This window comes from Thamnophis elegans, chromosome 11 (genome assembly GCF_009769535.1).
Source record: "Thamnophis elegans isolate rThaEle1 chromosome 11, rThaEle1.pri, whole genome shotgun sequence".
Taxonomy (NCBI): Eukaryota; Metazoa; Chordata; class Lepidosauria; order Squamata; family Colubridae; genus Thamnophis; species Thamnophis elegans.
In genome coordinates, this window is record NC_045551.1 from 12,323,729 (window position 1) to 12,344,693 (window position 20,965).

The following is a 20,965-nucleotide window of genomic DNA, read 5'->3' on the forward strand; positions in this document are numbered from 1 at the left end:
AACTATCCAGCCCCATTCGAGGTTACGGCTGTTGCAGAATTTTAAATTGTTGTTTTTATTTTATTTTTTGTATCCCCTCCCTTTTTTATTGTGAGCTGCCCTAAGTCTCTCGGGAATAGGGCGGCATACAAACTCAATAAAACTAAACTAAACTAAAACTAATTTGAACTTTTCATTTTATGTCATTTGCATATTTAAAGGAACCAGCCTGAAGACTTTTTACCTGAGGGGGAGAATATAAACTTTATTTATTTATTTATTTATTTTATTGAGTTTATTTATATGCCGCCCTTTTCCCTGGGGGGACTCAGGGCGGCTCACAACTTAAAAGGGAAGGGGGGAGAAAGACAGACTTTTAACATATAAGACAATACATAATTAAAAAACACAACATTCATACCATTCGGGCGGGTTACAATCTTAGTCCCAGGCCTGACGGGATAGCCAGATTCTGAGGGCTGTGCGGAAGGTCTGGAGGGTGGTGAGGGTCCGAATCTCCACGGGGAGATCGTTCCATAGGGTCGGAGCTGCTACCGAGAAGGCTCTCCTCCGCGTGGTTGCCAGTCGGCACTGAGCGGCAGATGGAACTCGGAGGAGGCCTAATCGGTGAGATCTAATAGGTCGCGTGGAAACTCCACATTCCCATCTGTGTTTGTATTTAGATTCCATTTTATACCTCCCAATTTGCACTAGATTTATTGAACTGCTTAAGCCAAGGACACTGATTTAACCCAAGATTTGTGAACCTGCAGCCTTAGGACTAATGTCAAAAAAATCTCTGCAAGCAATAATTCAAGCCATAATTCAAGCCATCACTGGCAAGAATGGCCTGAGAAGCAAGAGAGAGAAATGAGCAACAATGGTCGGAAAGGAGCAGATTGGGAAAGTATCTATTCTGGCATCCAGTCAACAGACAGTTTCCAGGGAATGACACCTTCCTCCTTCTTCTCTAGATCAATGTTAAATCTATCCCTTCAGTCTACCACATTTCCACTTAAACTGAGTGCTAAACCCCGAATAATGTACATTTTTGTAATAAATAAGATTGTTCCATATTGGAATCTTTCCTTGCATATTCAACAGGGGTAAAACATTCATGACTGGAGTGTCTTTTTGTGCCGTTATGTAGCATATATCTGTTAGGTCTACATCAGTGGTGGGTTTCAAAAATTTTTAGAACCTCTTCTGTAGGTGTGGCCTGCTTTGTGGGAGTGGCTTGCCAGCCATGTGACTGAGTGGGAGTGGCTTGCCAGCCATGTGACTGAGTGGGAGTGGCTTGCCAGCCATGTGACTGAGTGGGTGTGGCTTGTCAGCCATGTGACTGGGTGGGAATGGCTTGCCAGCCATGTGACTGAGTGGGAGTGGCTTGCCAGCCATGTGACTGGGTGGGCGTGGCCAACTTGTAAAATGTGGTGAAACTCACTTAAAAACGCACTTGCTTAGCAACCCAAATGTTGCCTCAGAAACTCTGGCATTTGAAGCACGCAAGTCTTAAAGCTGTCAAGTTACAAGACCCTTGCACCCCTAACCCTTTAGAAGAAAAAAACCCCAGGGGTGTTCAAACTTGACAGCTTTAAGACTTTAAGGTTTAGATAGGACTCTTAGAGGCGGGCGGAGCGATTGGTGAGCCAGCCAATCAGTGAGCGGCGGGCAGGGCATGCGTGGTGCAGACGGCGGGTGGAGGGAGCTGGAAACGGTTCTAAACGGCACGGTAGATTTGTGGAACCTCTTCTATAGAAGAGGTTAGAACTGGCGGGAACTCACCCCTGGTCTACATCCTAGGGCATGTGGGAAAATTCAGAGCTACATATTTATTAAGACTGTTGCTCTTCCTGTTCCCAGCAGGAAGAGAAGGCCAAGGGTCTGTTTACTTCTTGCTAAGTAAGAACATAACTTCACCACGCAATCTTCACAGCAGTAAACTTTGGAGCGTCTTTAAAGAGCCTCATACAGCAGTTGTTGCTAAGCCCACTCCCACAGTTTGGTCCCTTGATGCTAAGGGATGAGCTGGCTGAAATTATGAAGCTGCAGTCCAACAGCTGAAAGAACAGGTTGAAGAAAGCTGCTCTAGGAGCAAATGAATTTCTCACCTGCTGGACGACCAAGCCAAGATGAAAATACTGCAGCTGCCATTCTAGTTAACCTCATCTTACTGTTTCCCAGTTCGCGGTTTATAAAATTAACTTGACATTATGATGGTGTGTATCTCATATTATTTTTAATAGATTATAATTGTTGTTTTAATGGCTAGTGATAGCTACATTTATAAGCATAAATGGACTTAAGTGCCATTGGCTTCTTGCTTCCAGATATTCCCTGCCCTGTTAAGATTGCATGAATAGACATAGGCTCCCACACCTCATTGAGCATTTCATGTGGTTTGTTTGGTCTTGACATGTGCTCTCTGAACTGAATCACCCTTGGTTTTTATACCATGGCAATTTAGTAAACAAGCCACATTTCTGAACCACGGCTTAGCATACAAACCAGATCACCACTTAGTATCTGGACTGTGAACAGGGGAAGCAGCAACCCCAGTTTGCAACCTGCTGGGACAAAATTGGGGAGGGGATTGTTTCATGGCCGTGCTGCATACTTTGGAGTGGATTGGGAGAGGATTGCTACTGCTGTATACAGTACAGGTAGTCCTCAACTTATAGCAGTTCATTTAGTGACTATCTGAAATTACAACAGCACTGAAAAAAACGACTTATGGCCCCTTTTCACATGTACATTGTTGCAGCATCCCCATGATCACGTGATCAAATTTCAGACACTTGGCAATTGACTAGTGTTTGTGATTGTTGCAGTGTCCCCAGGATCACGTGATTACCCTTTGCACGTGACCCGTCAAAACCGCGCTCGACTAAGCCGCGCCCGATTAAACCGCGTCGCTGACGTCAACAGGGCGACAACAGCCAGCGCGGAGAAAGAAGGGCGCTTTAAATAGCGCTTTGAAAGCAAGCCCATTCAACTTAAGGTAAGGGTTAGCTTTAGGGTTAGCTTTAGGGTTAGCTTTAGGGTTAGGTTAAGGGTTAGGGTTAGGGTTAGGGTTAGGTTTAGGGTTAGGTTAAGGGTTAGGGTTAGGTTTAGGGTTAGGTTAAGGGTTAGGATTAGGTTTAGGGTTAGGGTTAGGGTTAGGTTTAAGGTTAGGTTAAGGGTTAGGGTTAGGTTTAGGGTTAGGATAAGGGTTAGGGTTAGGTTTAGGGTTAGGTTAAGGGTTAGGATTAGGTTTAGGGTTAGGTTAAGGGTTAGCTTTAGGGTTAGGTTTAGGGTTAGGTTTAGGGTTAGGTTTAGGATTAGGTTTAGGGAGGTTAGGTTTAGGTTTAGGGGTTAATTTTAGGTTTAGGGTTTACAGCATGCTTCTGTCTCCGCCCTGTTGTCGCCCTGTTGATGACGTCAGCGACGCGGTTTAGTCGTGCGCGGTTTAGTGGTGGAACCCCCTTTGCAACCTTCTGACAAACAAAGTCAAGATTCATTTAACAACCATGTTACTAACCTAATAACTGTAGTGATTCACAACTGTGGCAAGAAAGGTAGTAAAACGGGGCAATTAACTTAATCATCTCACTTAACAACAGAAATGTTGGGCTCAATTGTGGTCATAGGTTTGAGCATACCTGTCCCCTTGTATCTCAGCCTTGTACATCTGCAAGTATTGCGAAGAAACATCAAATCTCCAGGTGAATCTCCTGTTAAAACCTGTCTTAATTTTCCCATTACTTGGGAGAGGAAAACCCTCATGACTGCCCCTTGGGTAGAAAGGTGTGGCATCAACTGAAATAATAAAAATACATTTTAACTACAGTAAAGCTCAGGAAAGCCAAATACCTTGAAGTCCTTGTTGTCTGCTTCTTGAAGTTTCTTCAGCCTGAAGTCCCCTTCGCAGGGATTGAGCGCAGAAGGTGGAGCCACACAAGAGCACTTGCATTCCGGTCCAGAAGTGATTGTTTCCACCATGTAAAAATCCTCAGCTTTGAAAGAGCCTTCGTTGATTCTCTGACATGCTCCTCTGCCCAGGGGTCTCACCACGCACTTGCACTGGCAGTTTGAGCCTTGGGACACCGCCTTCACCTTGTCATAGTCACCTAGCAACTAATCAAGGAAAGGAAGGGGAGGGGGATGGAAAGGGAAGCCAGTCAATTTGTCCTGGAATTCTCGGTGGGTTTGCTTTGGACGAATGTTTGGGAGAAACTGAGACATTCTGAGATATTGAAGAAATGGCTGTCTGGCTTAAAATGTTGCTGACGCTTCATGTTCGTTGCTCCTTGGTTATTTGAGAAAGTAATTTTCTTCTACCACCTAAAAGAATCCAAAAGCCAAACCCCAAACTAGTCAACTTGAACCCAAACAACTTTGGTTTCTCTCGGGTTTGGGGAAATTAAAAGGCTGCTGTGCTCAACGCAGACATTCTCCAGAATGATCTCATTTAAATATAATGGGAACAATCTGTTGGGAAATTCTCCTGTACAAATTTCATTGAAGTGAGATCTTTGTATCTCTCCTTTATTTTCATGCATCCTGTACATGAAATCATGCTGGGAAGGCAGGCTACCCTAACTTAGGTCTATTTAATAAGATAAAAAAGGAGAAGATATGTTTCTTTTTTAAAAGCCAAAGCTATCAGGATACATCTGATAGGAAGCTAGAGTTTCCAATGTGTAATGCTAGTCCTACATAAATAAGTCATTTTTTCTGTTGGATTCAAGAACAAGGCAAAAGTTGTGAAACAGACTGGCACATCCTGCCTGGCCAAGACAAGGTTTCAACAAACATTCAGTGCAATTCAAAGAATTTCCTTTAAGGGAATATGCCTGGATCAGATACAACTTTGGATAATAAAAGTAGTCAAACGTATTTTTTTTTCTGATTGCACAGTTCATGCAGATATTTTTCAAGGGATATTGGCTTCCATCATCCAGGCAGATATTGTGCCAAGGCAGTTTTAAGCCTTTTTGCTCAGCATCAAACCCAACACAATCCCAATTGATGTTGCACAAGTATTTCAATATAAATGCATGCAACTGATTTTGCTCATGGCAAAGAGGACGCCCAGCCACCACAGACTGTGCAAATGTTGCCATTTGAAGCACTTCTCTCTCTTAGCTGGCTTTAGCTACAAAGGAAAATCAAGAGGAGCTGAAAGTTGCTGCAGGCTCTTAAGTGTCAGGAATTGACAGATAGCATTGCCCTCCCAGCACAATTCTATATGAATATACTTAGCTCTGTCAATTAGTTGACTAGGAAATAAGTAATATGTTGCGGGCAGAGGGGGAAGGGGCTTGTTGCTTTTAAAAAGGAGCAGCAAAGTAATAATCCCAAACCTGGTCTACTAAATGGAGAAACTGGAGCTCTACATCACAAGGCCTTTTGTCCCAGATACCTGGAGTAGTCAAAATGCTGCTTCTGTGTATTTCATAGTTCACAAAGAACACAGGAGAGAGATTTTAGCAGATGTGCCTTTTCCATTTGTTTGCTTCTCCATGCACTAAAACTACAACTGCCTGTCCTTTTTCTGCACTGATCACCACCCCTGGATCTAACAGGTACCAGATGAGGACGAAGCAAATTCTGTACAGGTGGAGTATAACACTATAATGCAAAGCTTGCTGATTCTACACAATGGAAACCCTTGCACATTATTACTGAGTGCAAGGACCCAGCTTTCCTGAAATGAACTTAAGAAGGGTTGATTTAATGCAAGATATTCAAGACGTAAACCTGCCAACAATTTTAGTCATAGCCTTTGGGTGCAAACCTTCAGCAAGTCCTACTAGGTTCAAATATTCTTTCAAGTAACAAAACTGTCTTTATTTAGAATCCTACCTGTAGATTCCTTCCTCTGTTTCTTCACTGCTTCTAAAAATCATCCCATAAAATCAAACTTATGTTGAAGACTTAACTGGGATCCCCGAGTTGTGCCACACTCCCTGCTGTGTCAAATTGCCAGCATAATAGCAGTTAGACTTATATAGCAATAGCAGTTAGACTTATATACCGCTTCATAGGGCTTTCAGCCCTCTCTAAGCGGTTTACAGAGTCAGCATATCGCCCCCACAGTCTGGGTCCTCATTTCACCCACCTCAGAAGGATGGAAGGCTGAGTCAACCTTGAGCCGGTGAGATTAGAACCGCTGAACTGCAGATAACAGTCAGCTGAAGTGGCCTGCAGTACTGCACCCTAACCACTGCGCCACCTTGGCTCTGGCATAAACCTCCCCTGGCATCTTTTACTCCATGCAATCCAAGCTTATTGCTAAAACCCTTCTAGGATAGATTCCCCTCCCTCAATTGCAAATGTACACCAAGTTAATTAGTTGTGAAGGACTTTTTGTACATGTTCAGAGGTATTTCTAATGGTGGGGTGTGGTTTTTTTTTGGGGGGGGGGTGTTGTTGTTGTTTTGGTGCCACCAGAGAAGGATGAGGGATGAATCTGTGCACTTCAAGAGCAGAGTGTCTCAAGGACTATTCAGATAGCAATAGCAATAGCAGTTAGACTTATATACCGCTTCATAGGGCTTTCAGCCCTCTCTAAGCAGTTTACAGAGTCAGCATATTGCCCCCAACACCAATCCGGGTCCTCATTTTACCCACCTCGGAAGGACGGAAGGCTGAGTCAACCCTGAGCGGGTGAGATTTGAACAGCCGAACTGCAGAACTGCAGTCAGCTGAAGTAGCCTGCAGTGCTGCATTTAACCACTGCGCCACCTTGGCTCAGTATGAGAAATGAGATGAGAAGTACAAGCTGGAATGGAGAAGATGGATTGATTGTATTCAAAATAAATATGGGACTAAGAAACTTCAGATAGCTTATGAATGAACTAACAAGGAATGTTACAACTTATCTAAACTTAGCTTTACAAAAGGGGAGTTTGGGTGTGTGTGTGTTGTTGTTGTTGTTTTGGTGCCACCAGAGAAGGACGAGGGATGAATCTGGGCACTTCAACAGCAGAGGGTCTCAAGGACTATTCAGATGAGAAATACAAGCTGGAATGGAGAAGATGGATTGATTGTATGGGACTTATATGGGACTAAGAAATTTCAGATAGCTTATGAATGAACCAACAAGGACTGTTAACAACTTATCTAAACTTAGCTTTACAAAAGGGGAGTTGAAGTACAAGCCAGAGACAACGCTAAAGTTAATTAGAGAGAGATAGTAGGAAAGGAAGAGGAAGAGTGGAGGAGAGGTAAGGGAAAAAGAAAGAGGTAAGGAGAGGTGGGTGGAAGGGAGAGAAAGAGAAGGAGAGGAGGGAGGAAGGGAGAGAAAGAGAAGGAGAGGAGGGAGGAAGGGAGAGAAAGAGAAGGAGAGTGGAAGGAGAAGAGAGAGGGTAGGAGTAGGGGAGAGGTAAGGGAAGAAAGAAGGGGAAGCAGAGGAGGAAGAAAGGAAGTGGAGAAGGAAGGGAGGGAGAAAAGAAAGAGAAAATAAGGTGAGAGGTGGATGAGAGGTAGGGGAAGAGGCAAGGAGTGGTGAGTGGGAGGGAGAGAAAGAAAAGGAGAGGAGGGAGGAAGAGAGAAAGGGAGAAGGCGAGAGGGTAGGAAGGAGAAGACAGAGGGTAGGAGTAGGGGAGAGGTAAGGGAAGGAAGAAGGGGAAGGAGAGGAGGAAGGAAGGAAGTAGAGAAGGAAGGGAAGGAGAAAAGAAAAGAAAGAGAAAATAAAGTGGTGTTACAACAGGCGCTAGGGATGGTAAACAAAGCAATCCAAACTGTACCTTATAACCTTTTAAATGGAATAACAACAGTATAAGAATGGCAAAGAAAAAAAATAACTATGTGAATGTATACCTAGAATTGTATGTAAGAGAATAAATGACAGTAAGGATATAAAGCACAATATAGGTCAACAATATTTGGTTGTAAATAGCTAAGTATAAATAAATATAGAATTGTTATATTTATGCTGATAAATAAATATTTATAAATATAACTATATAAATATAAATATAAATAAATAAATATTTGGGCATACCAGGGGTTGTGACTTTAAAAATATAGAATTGTACATACAAATGGATAACGAATAAGGAGACCGTGAATGCAAGATAGAAATGCATAGAAGGGAAAACACTAACTGCAAAGAAACCGATATGTATGATATACGATGGAATTTCTTGTTCCTATGTTGTTTTAAGTCGTGTGTCTGTTTCTGTTGATGGGTTGATGTGTTTAAAATAAAAATTTATAAATAAATGAAGGAAGGAAGGAAGGAAGGAAGGAAGGAAGAAAGAAAGAAAGAAAGAAAGAAAGAAAGAAAGAAAGAAAGAAAGAAAGAAAGAAAGAAAGAAAGAAAGAAAGAAAGAAAGAAAGAAAGAAAGAAAGAAAGTTAATTAGTTTATTTTAGTGTATGGTTGCTAAAGGTTTATACCCTGTATTGGCTCTGGGAGGTTGGGAGGGGAAAGGTATATAATTGCAAAACTCATTAAAACTTTTAATTTTTTGAAAAAAGGAGCAGAGCGTCAGAAGCCCTTCGGGGGGCTCCACTCCCCATCTTTCCTGATGCTCCGGCTGGGAAGATCACCTCGAGGCCCCCACTCCCCCTTCCAAGGCACCGACGGCTGGGTTGCTTCGCGGCAGGCGGACCCCCCTTACCTGCGAGAGAATGTTCTCCTGGTTCTCCGCCTCATCCTCCAGCGGGGCGCCGGTGGGAAGCGAGCTCGGGCTGGCGTCGGCGGCGCCCCACCACGCCGCCAGCAGCGCCGCGGCGCAGCACCACAGCAGCATCCCGGGCCGCGGCATGGACGGCTAGCGAGCGCCGCTGGGGGGGCAGCCGGGCATGGAGCGGCCGCGGTCTAAGCTTTTCTCCTCTGCCCGGTTGGGAAGCCAACTGGACGGGGCGCGCCGGGGGGAGGTGGGCTGAATCGGGCGGCGTTGCTACCCGGCGAGGCGGGCCAGAAGGAGGAGTCTCCCCCTTGCCCCCGCTTCTCCTTCTTTGCGGCTGCTGTGTCCTCCCGACTGTCCGCCGGAGGAGCTGCTGCGGGGGAGAAGAGGGCGAGAACAGTAGGCTCCTCGTCCTCGGGAAGAGGGGGGGCGGGTTGCACTCCCGAGCCCCAACCCGATGGCTGGTCTCAAAAGAGTTGGAATCTGCTGGCCAAACCGCGGAGAATCGGATGCTTGGGTCGCAAAGCCGAGGACAGGTTGAAGGGGCTGGAAAGTTCAACTAGTCTACATCCCTAGGCAGGGAATGTGTGGATATGTGCATGGACAATCCTCTAGGGCAGTGTTTCTCAACCTTGGCTACTTGAAGATGTCTGGACTTCAACTCCCAGAATTCCCCAGCCAGCAAATGCTGGCTGGGGAATTCTGGGAGTTGAAGTCCAGACATCTTCAAGTGGCCAAGGTTGAGAAACAGTGCTCTAGGGCAGTGGGTCTCCAATCTTGGCCACTTTAAGACCTGTGGACTTCAACTCCCAGAGTTCCTCAGCCAACAAAGCTGGCTGAAGAACTCTGGGAGTTGAAGTCCACAAGTCTTAAAGTTGCCAAGGTTGAAAAACACTGCTCTAGGGCAGTGGGTCTCCAATTTTGGCAACTTTAAGACCTGTGGACTTCAACTCCCAGAGTTCCTCAGCCAGCGTTTGCCGTAAACCGTGCTGGACTTTTTCACACAGCTGTAGAATACTGCCTCCAGTTTTGGTGACCAGACTATAAAAAAACAGTGTTGAGACTGTAGAAAGAGTGCAGAGAAGAGCAATAAAAATGATTAGGGGGCTGGAGGCTAAAACATAGGAAAAATGGTTGCAAGAACTGGGCATGGCTAGTCTAGTGAAGAGAAGGATTCAGGACTGGCATAATAGCAGCGTACCAATATATATATATATATTTTTAATTTAAAAAAAAGATTTTATTGGTAAAAAGAAAATACAACATCCATAACTTGTAAAAAACAATACAACTACATTTCGAGATATTCCCATACTATCAAATCATTATAAACATCAAAGGTTAGGTATCTTATTCCTTCCCTCCCTCTTCTCTTCCCTCATTTCTTCTTTTCCATACCCTTTTCTTCCCTCCCCCCTTACTTCCTTCTCCCCTGCCTTCCCTCCTTTCTTTTCTCCTTCCCTCCTTTCCTTCCCCCTCCTTTCCCTCCCTCGATCCCCCCTCCTTCTCACATACCTTCCCTCCTTCCCTTCCTCTTTCCCACCTCCTTCCTTTTCTCTTAATCTCCCTCCTTTCCTCCTTCCTTCCTTCCTTTCAACTCTCCTTCTCTCTTTCTTTCCCTCCCTCTTTCCCCCTTTACTACCCTCTCCTCTTCCAATATTTTTTTTATTAAAGTTTTTTAATTTTTAATTTAAAACAAATACAACATCCTTCTTTACATGCTATAGAAAGTATATCAGTTGGTTACAAATAGACTTTTGCGCATCTCTTCCACAGTCAAGAAACATAGTTCATGTTAACTCGAGCATTTTAACTCAAATATTCATACATGTCACCATCATCATATATCCATTTTCATTTGACTATAATTATTATTTAAAAATAATAATAATAATTTTTGTTTCTTAAACAATACATGCCCACACCAGTGGGAAAATGCATACCAATATTTGAAGGGCTGCCACAGGGAGGAGGGGATCAACCTATTTTCCAAAGCACCCTGAAGGCCAGACAAGGAATAATGGATGGAAACTGATCAAGGAGGGATTCATCCTAGAAATAAGGGAAAATTTTCTGACAGTGAGAACAATCAACAAATGGAACAGCTTGCCTCCAGAAGTTGTGGAAGCTTAAATCACTGGAAGCTGTCAAGAAGAAATCTGACAGCCACCTGTCAGAAATGGTATAGGGTCTCCTGCTTGGGCAGGGGTTGGATTAGATCAGTGGTCTCCAACCTTGGCAACTTTAAGACCTGTGGACTTCAACTCCCAGAGTTCCTCAGCCAGCTTTGCTTTGCTGGCTGAGGAACTCTGGGAGTTGAAGTCCACAAGTCTTAAAGTTGCCAAGGTTGGAGACCACTCCCCTAGGGACACTCTAGAGCCAAAAGTAAGGCTTCCAGATGTACGTAGAATTGGCGCCTTTCTGGTCCGTTTCAATGGCATCATCAACTGAATCATCATTGGATCCGAGAGGAATTGCTGTCACATCTTTGAGTTGACAAAAATTCCCCGGTTGGATTTTTTTTTTCATGGCTGGCCAAAAGTAACACCATCTGCTTTCGAATGCCTGGTTTAGTGCCTGGGAGGTGGAAACTGTTTTGTGGAACCACCTTGGAGACAACGATAGTTTGGATAAGGCCTACTAACTGCAGTTGATTTCTCCTATCCAGAGAAATAGGGGCCTCTCTGGAAACTGGTTAATGCCTTGCTCTAGATAGGTTGCGCCCCAATGTAATTTGAGGAGTCTTTCTTGATTCAGAATTTTCCTTAGAGGGAGAGGTGGTTTAAAGAATGAGAAAAGGCACACAGCCAGTTCACTGGCCCTGATTATTCCTGGAGGTTTAGCTTGTAACGCACATACCTCTTTAGAAAGTTATCACCCAGCCCTCTCCCAGAAAAATGAAGTAGCCTAGGAAATATTGAAAAGGCAGAATATTTCTCTGGATGTGAAAAGAAAGAAACATGTTTTAAAAGAACAGAATAGCTTCCTGTAGCTTCCTGCGCATCCCCACTTTGTTAATGGGCCATTAAGAAGGCCACGCTAGTGCACTTTACATAATAAAGACTTCTCCACTTCAGCTACAGGAAAGCATGATAATATTGGCCCCACATGGCATCTGAGAACTCAACCAAACCTGGATTCAAAACACAGCCTAGAGAGTTGCCCCTGCATGGCCCTATGGGAGTCTGACAACCAATCAAAATACATTTCTTACACAGGAACAGGAAACAGAGAGGTGGGACTGAACAGGTTATAAAAAGCCTAGCAAGCCCCTCCCTCAGCCCTTCTCTTCTTCTCCACCAACATTGAAGCATGTGATCATATTTTCTGTTCAGGGCTCAAGCCATGTGGCCCTGTCCAACAATAAACCATCTTTCCAAGCAGCCTCCATGTCTCCAGTGTCTTTTTCCCCACTTGGAGCCAAACCTAGAAGGACATTTCTTTCAACACCTCAATAACCTAATCCATGACATGGAGACTGGAATTCCCTCCTTGGAGAAGCACATTTTTTTTTCTGTTTTTAATATCTAACCTGGCACTTTAATTTGAGAAGATGAATCTTATCAAACACACACACACAAACACACACACACAAATATTTTTTGTATGTCAGAGTTGACTCCTGGCAACTGCTTGGACAAGGTTTTTCCAGAAGTGATTTTCCATTGTCCTAGGCCAGAGGTCAGCAAACTGCAGCTCTGGAGCCACATGTGGCTCTTTCCTCCCTCTGCTGAGGCTCCGTCACCGGTCGGCGCCACAATTTTGAGAGGAGCTTCCAGTGGAAAGGGGGGAGAGAAGCACAGTGCGCCAGGAGAAGACTCTACGGCAAGGGGAGGGTTTTCCAGTTGTCTCCACAATTAATAGGGCTTTCGGTTATGACAGGTAGAGGAAAAAGTACGCCGCGCTAGGAGGAGACTCTATGATGGGGGAACTGAATAGCAATAGCAGTTAGACTTATATACCGCTTCATAGGGCTTTCAGCCCTCTCTAAGCGGTTTACAGAGTCAGCATATCGCCCCCAACAATCCGGGTCCTCATTTTACCCACCTCGGAAGGATGGAAGGCTGAGTCAACCCTGAGCCGGTGAGATTTGAACCGCTGAACTGCAGATAACAGTCAGCTGAAGTGGCCTGCAGTACTGCACTCTACCCACTGCGCCACCTTGGCTCTTCCGATCAGCTCCAGAATTGAACAGGGGGCTTCCGGTTAGGAACTTTGTGGCTCCCAGTGTTTTCTTTTCTGTGGGATACGGGTCCAAATGGCTCTTTGAGTGCTTAAGTTTGCTGACCCCTATCCTAGGGCTGTCCCAAAGTCATCCAGCTGGCTGTGTGCATAAGGAGGGACTTGCATTCACTTCCTCCCACTTTCTAGTCTTGGAAGAAATGTCCATCTGGGTTCAGTGGGAAGAAAGATACTGGAAACATGGAGACTGCTTGGAAGGATGGTTTAATGGTGAACAGGACAACGTAAGTTTGAAGTCTTGGGTGGCTGACCACATGGAAGAGAGGTATTAAGTGGGATTCACTTACCTTCCTGTTCTGACCCCCCTCGTCCCACACCAACACACTCCGAGCCAGAGAAAAATTATAGCATTTAATTAACAGACAAACAGGTCCTTGGCAGCAAACCGGCACAGACAAGCTTGGGCAGCAATCCAGCACAGATAAACCGTGGCAGCAATCCAGCCTGCCAGGCTCACAATAATGTTCTCCGACATTAATTCCTGCATTGACTTCTGCAAGAGGGGCATGTGCACAAGCAGTCTTTTTATAGTCTGGAGAGGAGCCTAATGACCACCAGCTGAGTGCAATTACCTCCTGTACTTGCGCAACTGTTCCTGACGCCTATTAGCTCTTCGGTGGCGTGCATCCAGGAACAACTCACTACTGGCATCCAGCTCACTCTCCCTTGTCTCCTCCCCACTGGTCCAAGGCTCAGGTGCCTCCCGGTGGCCAACCAGCCTCTCTGCACCCTGCTTGGAGTCGGAACCCTGTCCAGGGTCCTCCACATCCTCCAGAGCCGACTCATAGGGCCCCTCGCTGTCGGAGTCTGGTGGCAGCTCCAACGGCTCCTGCCGGGCCACAACACCTTCCCTACCGGTTTGCAAATGTGAGTGCACTCGCAGTAATCTTGGAATTGGGCAGGATCTGATTGTGAACATTTGCACCCTTTCTCTTGATAAATAAAAACTAAGCACTGGGAAGTTAATGGGACCATGAAAAGATTTGAGTCCCACAGAGACACAATACTGTGCTTAAACACATGAGACCATGCTAAAGTAAAAGGAGAAAACAGTTCTAGTACTCTTGTGCACTTTCACAATTGGGCAAATCCACTTTTATGTCTTCCTGAGAGAAATCCATGCCACTTCGCAGTTATACACCCCTGTGTCTGGAATATATTTTACATACCAGACTGAGCTCTCTTCTTTCAGAGAGACCAAGAGAATGGTGGTAAAGAAGCAGGTGATCTGAGAATCAGAAAGACAGAAACGTGCCTGTATTGGCCTGAAATGGTCGAGTAGCTGATCTCCTCTCCTGGTCATCTAATCTCACTACTGATGGAAGGGGAAGGGACAGGCATCAAGAGTTTACAAACCTTGTACTGGTGTTGGAAGCTGTTGACCATGGGTGTCAAACTCATAAGAGTTTATAGAGCCGAGGTGGCGCAGTGGTTAGGGTGCAGTACTGCAGGCCACTTCAGCTGTCTGTTATCTGCAGTTCAGCGGTTCTAATCTCACCGGCTCAAGGTTGACTCAGCCTTCCATCCTTCCGAGGTGGATGAAATGAGGACCTGGACTGTGGGGGCAATATGCTGACTCTGTAAACCGCTTAGAGAGGGCTGAAAGCCCTATGAAGCGGTATGTAAGTCTAACTGCTATTGCTATGGTATCACGTTGCCATCACGTGATGTACCGTGATGTTTTTCCCCTTCACGGAGGTGGCGTGGCCGTGGCCTGTGCAGCCTGTGGGCCCCCAGTTTGGCACCTCTGAAATTGGCAGAAGGGGGAAACTAAACCCTACAGGATGGTGTCAGCATGTCTCACCCATTGACTGGGAATAGGATGAAGACAATGTCAGGAGACAGAGCAGAAAAAAAGACTTTGCCAAAGCATATTTGTGCCATGTTTAAGTGTCAATTGGGAAAGTATCTATGCCTACTGTGTTGTTTCTTCTTTAGGTTTTTTTTTCCTAGCTTTTTAATTATGAAGCAACTATCTTCTGTTTTAATGCCACTGTGCAGCCTTATAGGCAGATCCGAGAGAAATGGCTGGTTGTACAGGCCCAAGAGAAGATGCAGCTATTTTAAAGAGCTGCAGGCAGGTACACCTGCTTGCAATCTCAAACAATGCAGAGCATATTAGTGTTGGAGAAAGAAACAGACAGATTATGTCTGGGACAATTTATGTGACCATCCAGTCCATTCAGCCCTAGGAAGGCATATTTCCGATGTCTGCGCTTCAAGAAGTGAAGTGGGCAAAACTCAGAGGCAGCCAGTATAATAGCTTAACCAGCAAATTCCAACTAGACTTCCATATCTTAGACTTTACAAAAAAATGTTTGCCACACCTTTCGACTTCAACAGTTTTATCTATATTTTGCTGTTAACACTTAAGGAAAATGTTATTTTGCTTACATTTTAAGCAACACTTCATTGTCATAATTACCTGCCTTTATTCCTTTATCCAATATAGAGCAGTTCACCGACAAAAGGGTGAACGACAAAACCGCGCCCGACTAAACCGCGGTGACAAAACCGCATGTTCTAAAGCGCTCCGACGAATGAGTGCTGAATCGCACCAATAACAGCGCGGCGACAGAAGCGCGCTGTAAAACTAAACCTAACCCTAAACCTAAACCTAACTCTAAACATAACGCTAACCCTAACCCTAAAACTATCCCTAAACCTAACCCTAAACCTGACCCTAAACCTAACCCTAAACGTAACCCTAAACGTAACCCTAAACTTAACCCTAAACCTAACCCTAAACCTAACCCTAAACCTAACCCTAAACCTAACCCTTACCTTAACTTAAATCACCCTTCTGCCGCCACGCTGTTGTAAATCGCTCTTCTGTCGACGCGCTGTTGTCGACGTGCTGTTGTCAGCACGTTGATGACATCACGGTTTTAGCGATGCGGTTTAGTCGGGCGCGGTTTTGTCGTTCGCCCTTTTGTTGGGTCACGATATAGAGCTGCTAAGATAATTATATGTCAGATTATATTGAATATTAATGGAGAACAAGTACAAAGAAGAGAAATAAGGAAAAGCATGGTGCAAAATGTGGTAGCGCAGACAGTTACACATCCTCCTAGAACAACACACATTACACCTCTGTGCCATGAGCTGCATCAGATGCCTGTTGCCTTCCAGGTTCAATTCAAGGTGTTGGTTTTGACCTTTAAATCCCTTCATGGCAAGGAATCAAGTTTTTTGAAGGACTGCGTCTTCCCAATTACATCTACTCATCTCATCAGAACTGGCAAGAGAGGCATGTTGTGGATCCCAGCTGCTAAAGGACTTAATCGGGAGGGACTCAGGAGGTGAGCCTTTTCTGCATGGCACCCACCCTTTGGAACATGGTTCCCCCAAGGTGAGATTAGACCTGATCCCACTGGCACTTAGAAAATCCATGAATTGTGTGTGTGGGGGGGGGGGTTCAGGCTTGGGGATCCCAGAGAAATGGGGAGCTTGTAAGATGATTTATTTTGTATGTTGAATGTCAATGTTTTCCTGCAGCTTTATTTCTATATTTATTTGTGATTGTGTTTAACAGTTTTTAATTGTTGTTTTAAACTCTGTTTTAACTGACTGTTATTGTAAGTTGCCCAGAGTTACATTTGTGAGATGGGCAGCTTTATAAATCTGGTGAACAAACGAACAAATAAGGATGTGGGCATATCCAATTTGCAAAAACACCATGATTTTAATTGGTTACAATATCTGAATGTACGCAAAATTCAAACAGAGCTGACACTTCCTAGGACATTATCATGACATAGTTATCTATTTTTGCCAAATATATAAACATCAAAGAATGGGATGAAGCATAGTCTGTAAAAATATGGGGAAATAGGGAAAAAACTCAGCACAGTATTACTTATTTCACTTTCCATCAGTAGGCCATTCCTTCTTTTACAGCCAAGACAAACTAATAAAGCCAGTCTCTGGGTTAAGAATGAATTCCATCTGTCTTTAACTTTGTTAACTTTGTATATAAGTTGGAAGTTATACTTAGGATTGAGCTACTTATTACTAAAAATGGCAGGTAGCATTCTCCTTAACTCCAGCTAACGAAGTGCTGAAGCTAGTCCAGAATGCAGCTGCGCGAACAATAATGGGTGTACCAAGATACACCCACATTACACCTATCCTCCGCGAGCTGCACTGGCTCCCTATCGGTCTCTGAGCGCGATTCAAGGTGCTGGTCATTACCTTTAAAGCCCTACATGGCCTAGGACCTGGATATCTGCGAGACCGTCTTCTGCCGCATACCTCCCAACGGCCGATAAGATCGAACAGGGTGGGCCTTCTCCAGGTGCCGTCAGCCAGACAATGTCGGAATGCAGCTGCGCGAGCGATACTGGGTGTACCAAGATACACCCACATTACACCTATCCTCCGCGAGCTGCACTGGCTCCCTATCAGTCTCTGAGCGCAATTCAAGGTGCTGGTCATTACCTTTAAAGCCCTACATGGCCTAGGACCCGGATATCTGCGAGACCGTCTTCTGCCGCATACCTCCCAACGGCCGATAAGATCGAACAGGGTGGGCCTTCTCCAGGTGCCGTCAGCCAGACAATGTCGGCTGGCGGCTCCCCGGGGGAGGGCCTTCTCTGTAGCCGCTCCGACCCTATAGAATGAACTACCCCCCGAGATCTGGACCCTACCCACTCTCATGGCCTTCTGAAAGGCTATCAAAACCTGGCTATTCCGGCAGGCCTGGGGCTGTTGACCTCATGACCGAGGTCCAGCCCCGATTAGACTGGGTGCATGATGTGGTTTTTTAATCTGTTTTCCTCCGTTTTTTTTAACTCTTCACTTTTTAAAATTTATTTTCTGTAAGCCGCCCAGAGTCCTTCGGGATTGGGCGGCCTATAAATTTATTAAATCAAATCAAATTAAATCAAATCAAGCCACCCAATGTTTTTGTGAACCATTGAAAACCATTGTAAATAGGTTTTATATGAAAAACACATGGCTTCTGAGGTTCACAAAACATCACATGGCTAACAGACCATTGGCTCAAGGAAGAAAAATGGCAGTCCATCTGTAAGTATGAATTATACATAAATCAGAAGTCCTTAACTGCCTGTATCCAAGGCATAAGCGGGATGAACTGTTTTGGCATTAGATTTCTGTGCCAATTAAAAACGAATATCCAGAAGGCAGCTTGGAAACAGACAAAAAGGAAACATTAAGAGGCTACATGCAAATATACCCAGCTAAAACTATGCATCAAATAATATGATGAAAATACTAGACATTAAATTTTATGGAGAATTATTTGAAAACATTACTACAAGGCATCAATAATTTATTTCAAATATTTTATCAACTTCTGCTTTAAAAATCTGTGAGTTCCTTGGCTGGGGAATTCTGGGAGTTGAAGTCCAGACATCTTCAAGTTGCCAAGGTTGAAAAACACTGCCCTAGAAAGATTAAAAATTACATTGGAAAAGATTTAAGTGTAAAAATTTAAAGAGACAAAAGTTACTGTACAGTTGATTGTGATGATAAAAATGTTCTAGTATGGAAGCAGAAGGACAAAATATCTTTATTTTAAAGGGGAAAAATGGGGGGAATTCAACATTTTATGTATTAAACAATCACTATTACCAGAATAGTTTACATATGTGTGGAAAAGCATGTAAAATAAACAGCTTTGCAAGTTGACAAATAGCTAATTAACAACTGTTTCTGGGGTAATTCTCATACCTATGAAGTCTCTGTATATAGAGGGGGGGAAAAGAATGAATAAAATAGACAAGGATCTGAATATAGTCCATTTACTGTATATAGACCCTTACTACTGTAATGCACTCTGCATGGTGCTACCCTTGAAGAGCATTCAGAAGCGACAGCTGGTGGCAAAAATGACTCCTGTAACATCACTGCTCCTCAAGTTGCATTGATTACCAGTCTGCTTCTGGGTGCAATTCAAGGTGTAGGTGATCACCTTTAAATCCCTTCATAGCATGGGTCCATGTTACTTGAGAGACCATTTCACCCCACTGGGATTAGCCAGTACCACTTGTACCGGGGGAGGAGATATGTTACAGGTCCCCTGAACCCAAGTATTCTGGCTGTCGGGGTTCAGGAGGAGACCCCTCTCTGCTATTGTTGCTACCCTCTGGAATATCCTGTCCCCCCCCCCATGTGAGGTTGGCCACAACCCTCCTATCTTTTCATAAGGACCTAAAGATGTGGGTTCACCGACAAATGCGCGCACGACAAATGCGCGCACGACAAAAGCGCGCCGACAAAACCACGGCGAGAAAACCGCTATGTCAAAATCGTGCCCACAACAGCGCGCCGACAACAGCGCGCCAACAAAAGCGTGCCTTCAACAAACAACACGAAAACAACATACTATCCCTAACCCGAACCCTAACCCTAACCCTAACCCTGAACCTATCCCTATCCCTAACCCTTACCTTAACCCTAATCGCGCTTTTGTCGGTGCGCTGTTGTCGGCGCGCTGTTGTCGGCGCGATTTCAACGTCACGGTTTTCTCACCGTGGTTTTGTCGGCGCGCTTTTGTCATGTGCGCATTTTTCGGGTCACGAAAGATGTGGATTTGCCAGACAGCCTGGGGCTCCAGGAGGGGACCAGTGCAATGGAGGTGGTTGATTGCGTGGTAACAGATCCCACCTTCCCCCCACTCTGCCTCAGCCCTCTCCATGTGTCTTTGGTTTTAATGCTTATTTTTGTGTTTTAGCTTATATGCAACTGTAAACTGCCCAGAATTATCCTATGGTAAAATTGGCCAATACATTTTATAAATAAATAAATTTAAGGAAAGAGATAAGCATTGGAGCCTTTTCAATATAAAGCTGGGACTCAATGATGGTTACCAGTTTGTTAAATTTGCTTGTGGAACACATGATGTGTCAACATTCTTTTATTTTAAATCAATTTTTCCTTAAGAGGGTGTTGAATCAAAAATGCACCGTGTGCTTCAGAGTATAGTAATATCAGTTTAATGCATGGCCTATGTCTATTGGAACGTTCATGGAACTTAGAAAAAAATCACACCAGGAAATTTTCCATTTTTATTTATAAAATTGTTGTTTTATCCTTATTAAAAATGATTACATTGTGTTCCCAGAGTATGAAATTGACTAGAACCCGGAAAAAAAGGCAAAGGGGATTATTAAAGGAGGGAGCTCTTAATTCGCTCATTTCCAAATGGATTGCTAGCAATATGAATCCATTCCTCTCTCTTCCTTTCTCCATTTATAGATTAAAAAAAAACCTGAACTAAACTATGTAAACAGGCAATCTTAATAATAACTTATACCTTCAGGTGCAATAATGTAAATCACAGAAGACATGTGGCACCTTCTCCTTCACTTAGCCATAGTTAACCAATGTATGTATATCTAGTGCTTATATTCTCAGTACAGCAGATATCTGCTACATAATTTATCATATGCTTACTAAGCAGAAACTGTATTTGGAAAACCATAGCATTGCTGTGTTTCACACCCAAAAGAGGCTCCAGTTTAGATCATGCTGAGATATCCCTGACACATTATCACATTCACAACTGCAAAGGACATCAGGCATGGAGGAGGGGGGGGAAACTTTTTTTCCATACAATCAGTACCACATTTTGAGTGCTGGGGAAACTTGATGTCCCCTATAAAAACGTCTCTTCAACTTAAAAGTTTTTAGATGTTTTCTGCAAACAATTAACAATTGCACTTTTACTGGGAAAATATATTGCCTGAAAGTGCCTAACTATTCCAGCATGGGATTTTACGAAGAACAGCTTACTTCTGCAGATAGCTGATATAGACTGAGAAAATGACATTAATATCTGCATCAGATGCATTAAAGCTGTGTGAAAACTGGAACCAAGAACACCACCCATCATTAAATCTAAGCAGAGTACTTTCTATATTAAGAGACCCAACAGTTCTTTGGCTGTTGGACAAGCCCACATGGCATGCACCGCCCTCTTCTCTTTCGTAACCACCTCGTTTCCAATGACGGGGATGGGGGATCCATGCAGAGGGAGGAAATCGCATGGATCCCCCACCTCCTTCATTGGAAACGAGGCGGCTGTCAGAGGAGAGACAGTGTACGTCCGTGGGCTTGTCCAACATAATCCTCGCCTCTTATTCCTTCTTCCCCTGTT

The 20,965-nt window shown here is 44.2% G+C and overlaps 2 protein-coding genes across 2 annotated transcripts in view; both read right to left on the reverse strand.

Annotated features, from left to right (window-relative positions):
• OLFML2B (olfactomedin like 2B) overlaps positions 1-8,815 on the reverse strand; it is a 44,855-nt gene extending 36,040 nt beyond the window's left edge. Inside the window, exons 1-2 of the mRNA XM_032226356.1 lie at positions 8,590-8,815; positions 3,832-4,095 (exon numbers count right to left, since the gene is read on the reverse strand). Coding sequence (XP_032082247.1) covers positions 3,832-4,095; positions 8,590-8,736 — 411 coding nt within the window. The 5' untranslated portion in view covers positions 8,737-8,815. The remainder of the gene's footprint in view (positions 1-3,831; positions 4,096-8,589) is intronic.
• An 11,782-nt stretch (positions 8,816-20,597) lies between these two features.
• Positions 20,598-20,965, reverse strand: part of LOC116514961 (olfactomedin-like protein 2B) — a 52,676-nt gene continuing 52,308 nt past the window's right edge. The window contains exon 8 of the mRNA XM_032226808.1: positions 20,598-20,675. Coding sequence (XP_032082699.1) covers positions 20,598-20,675 — 78 coding nt within the window. The remainder of the gene's footprint in view (positions 20,676-20,965) is intronic.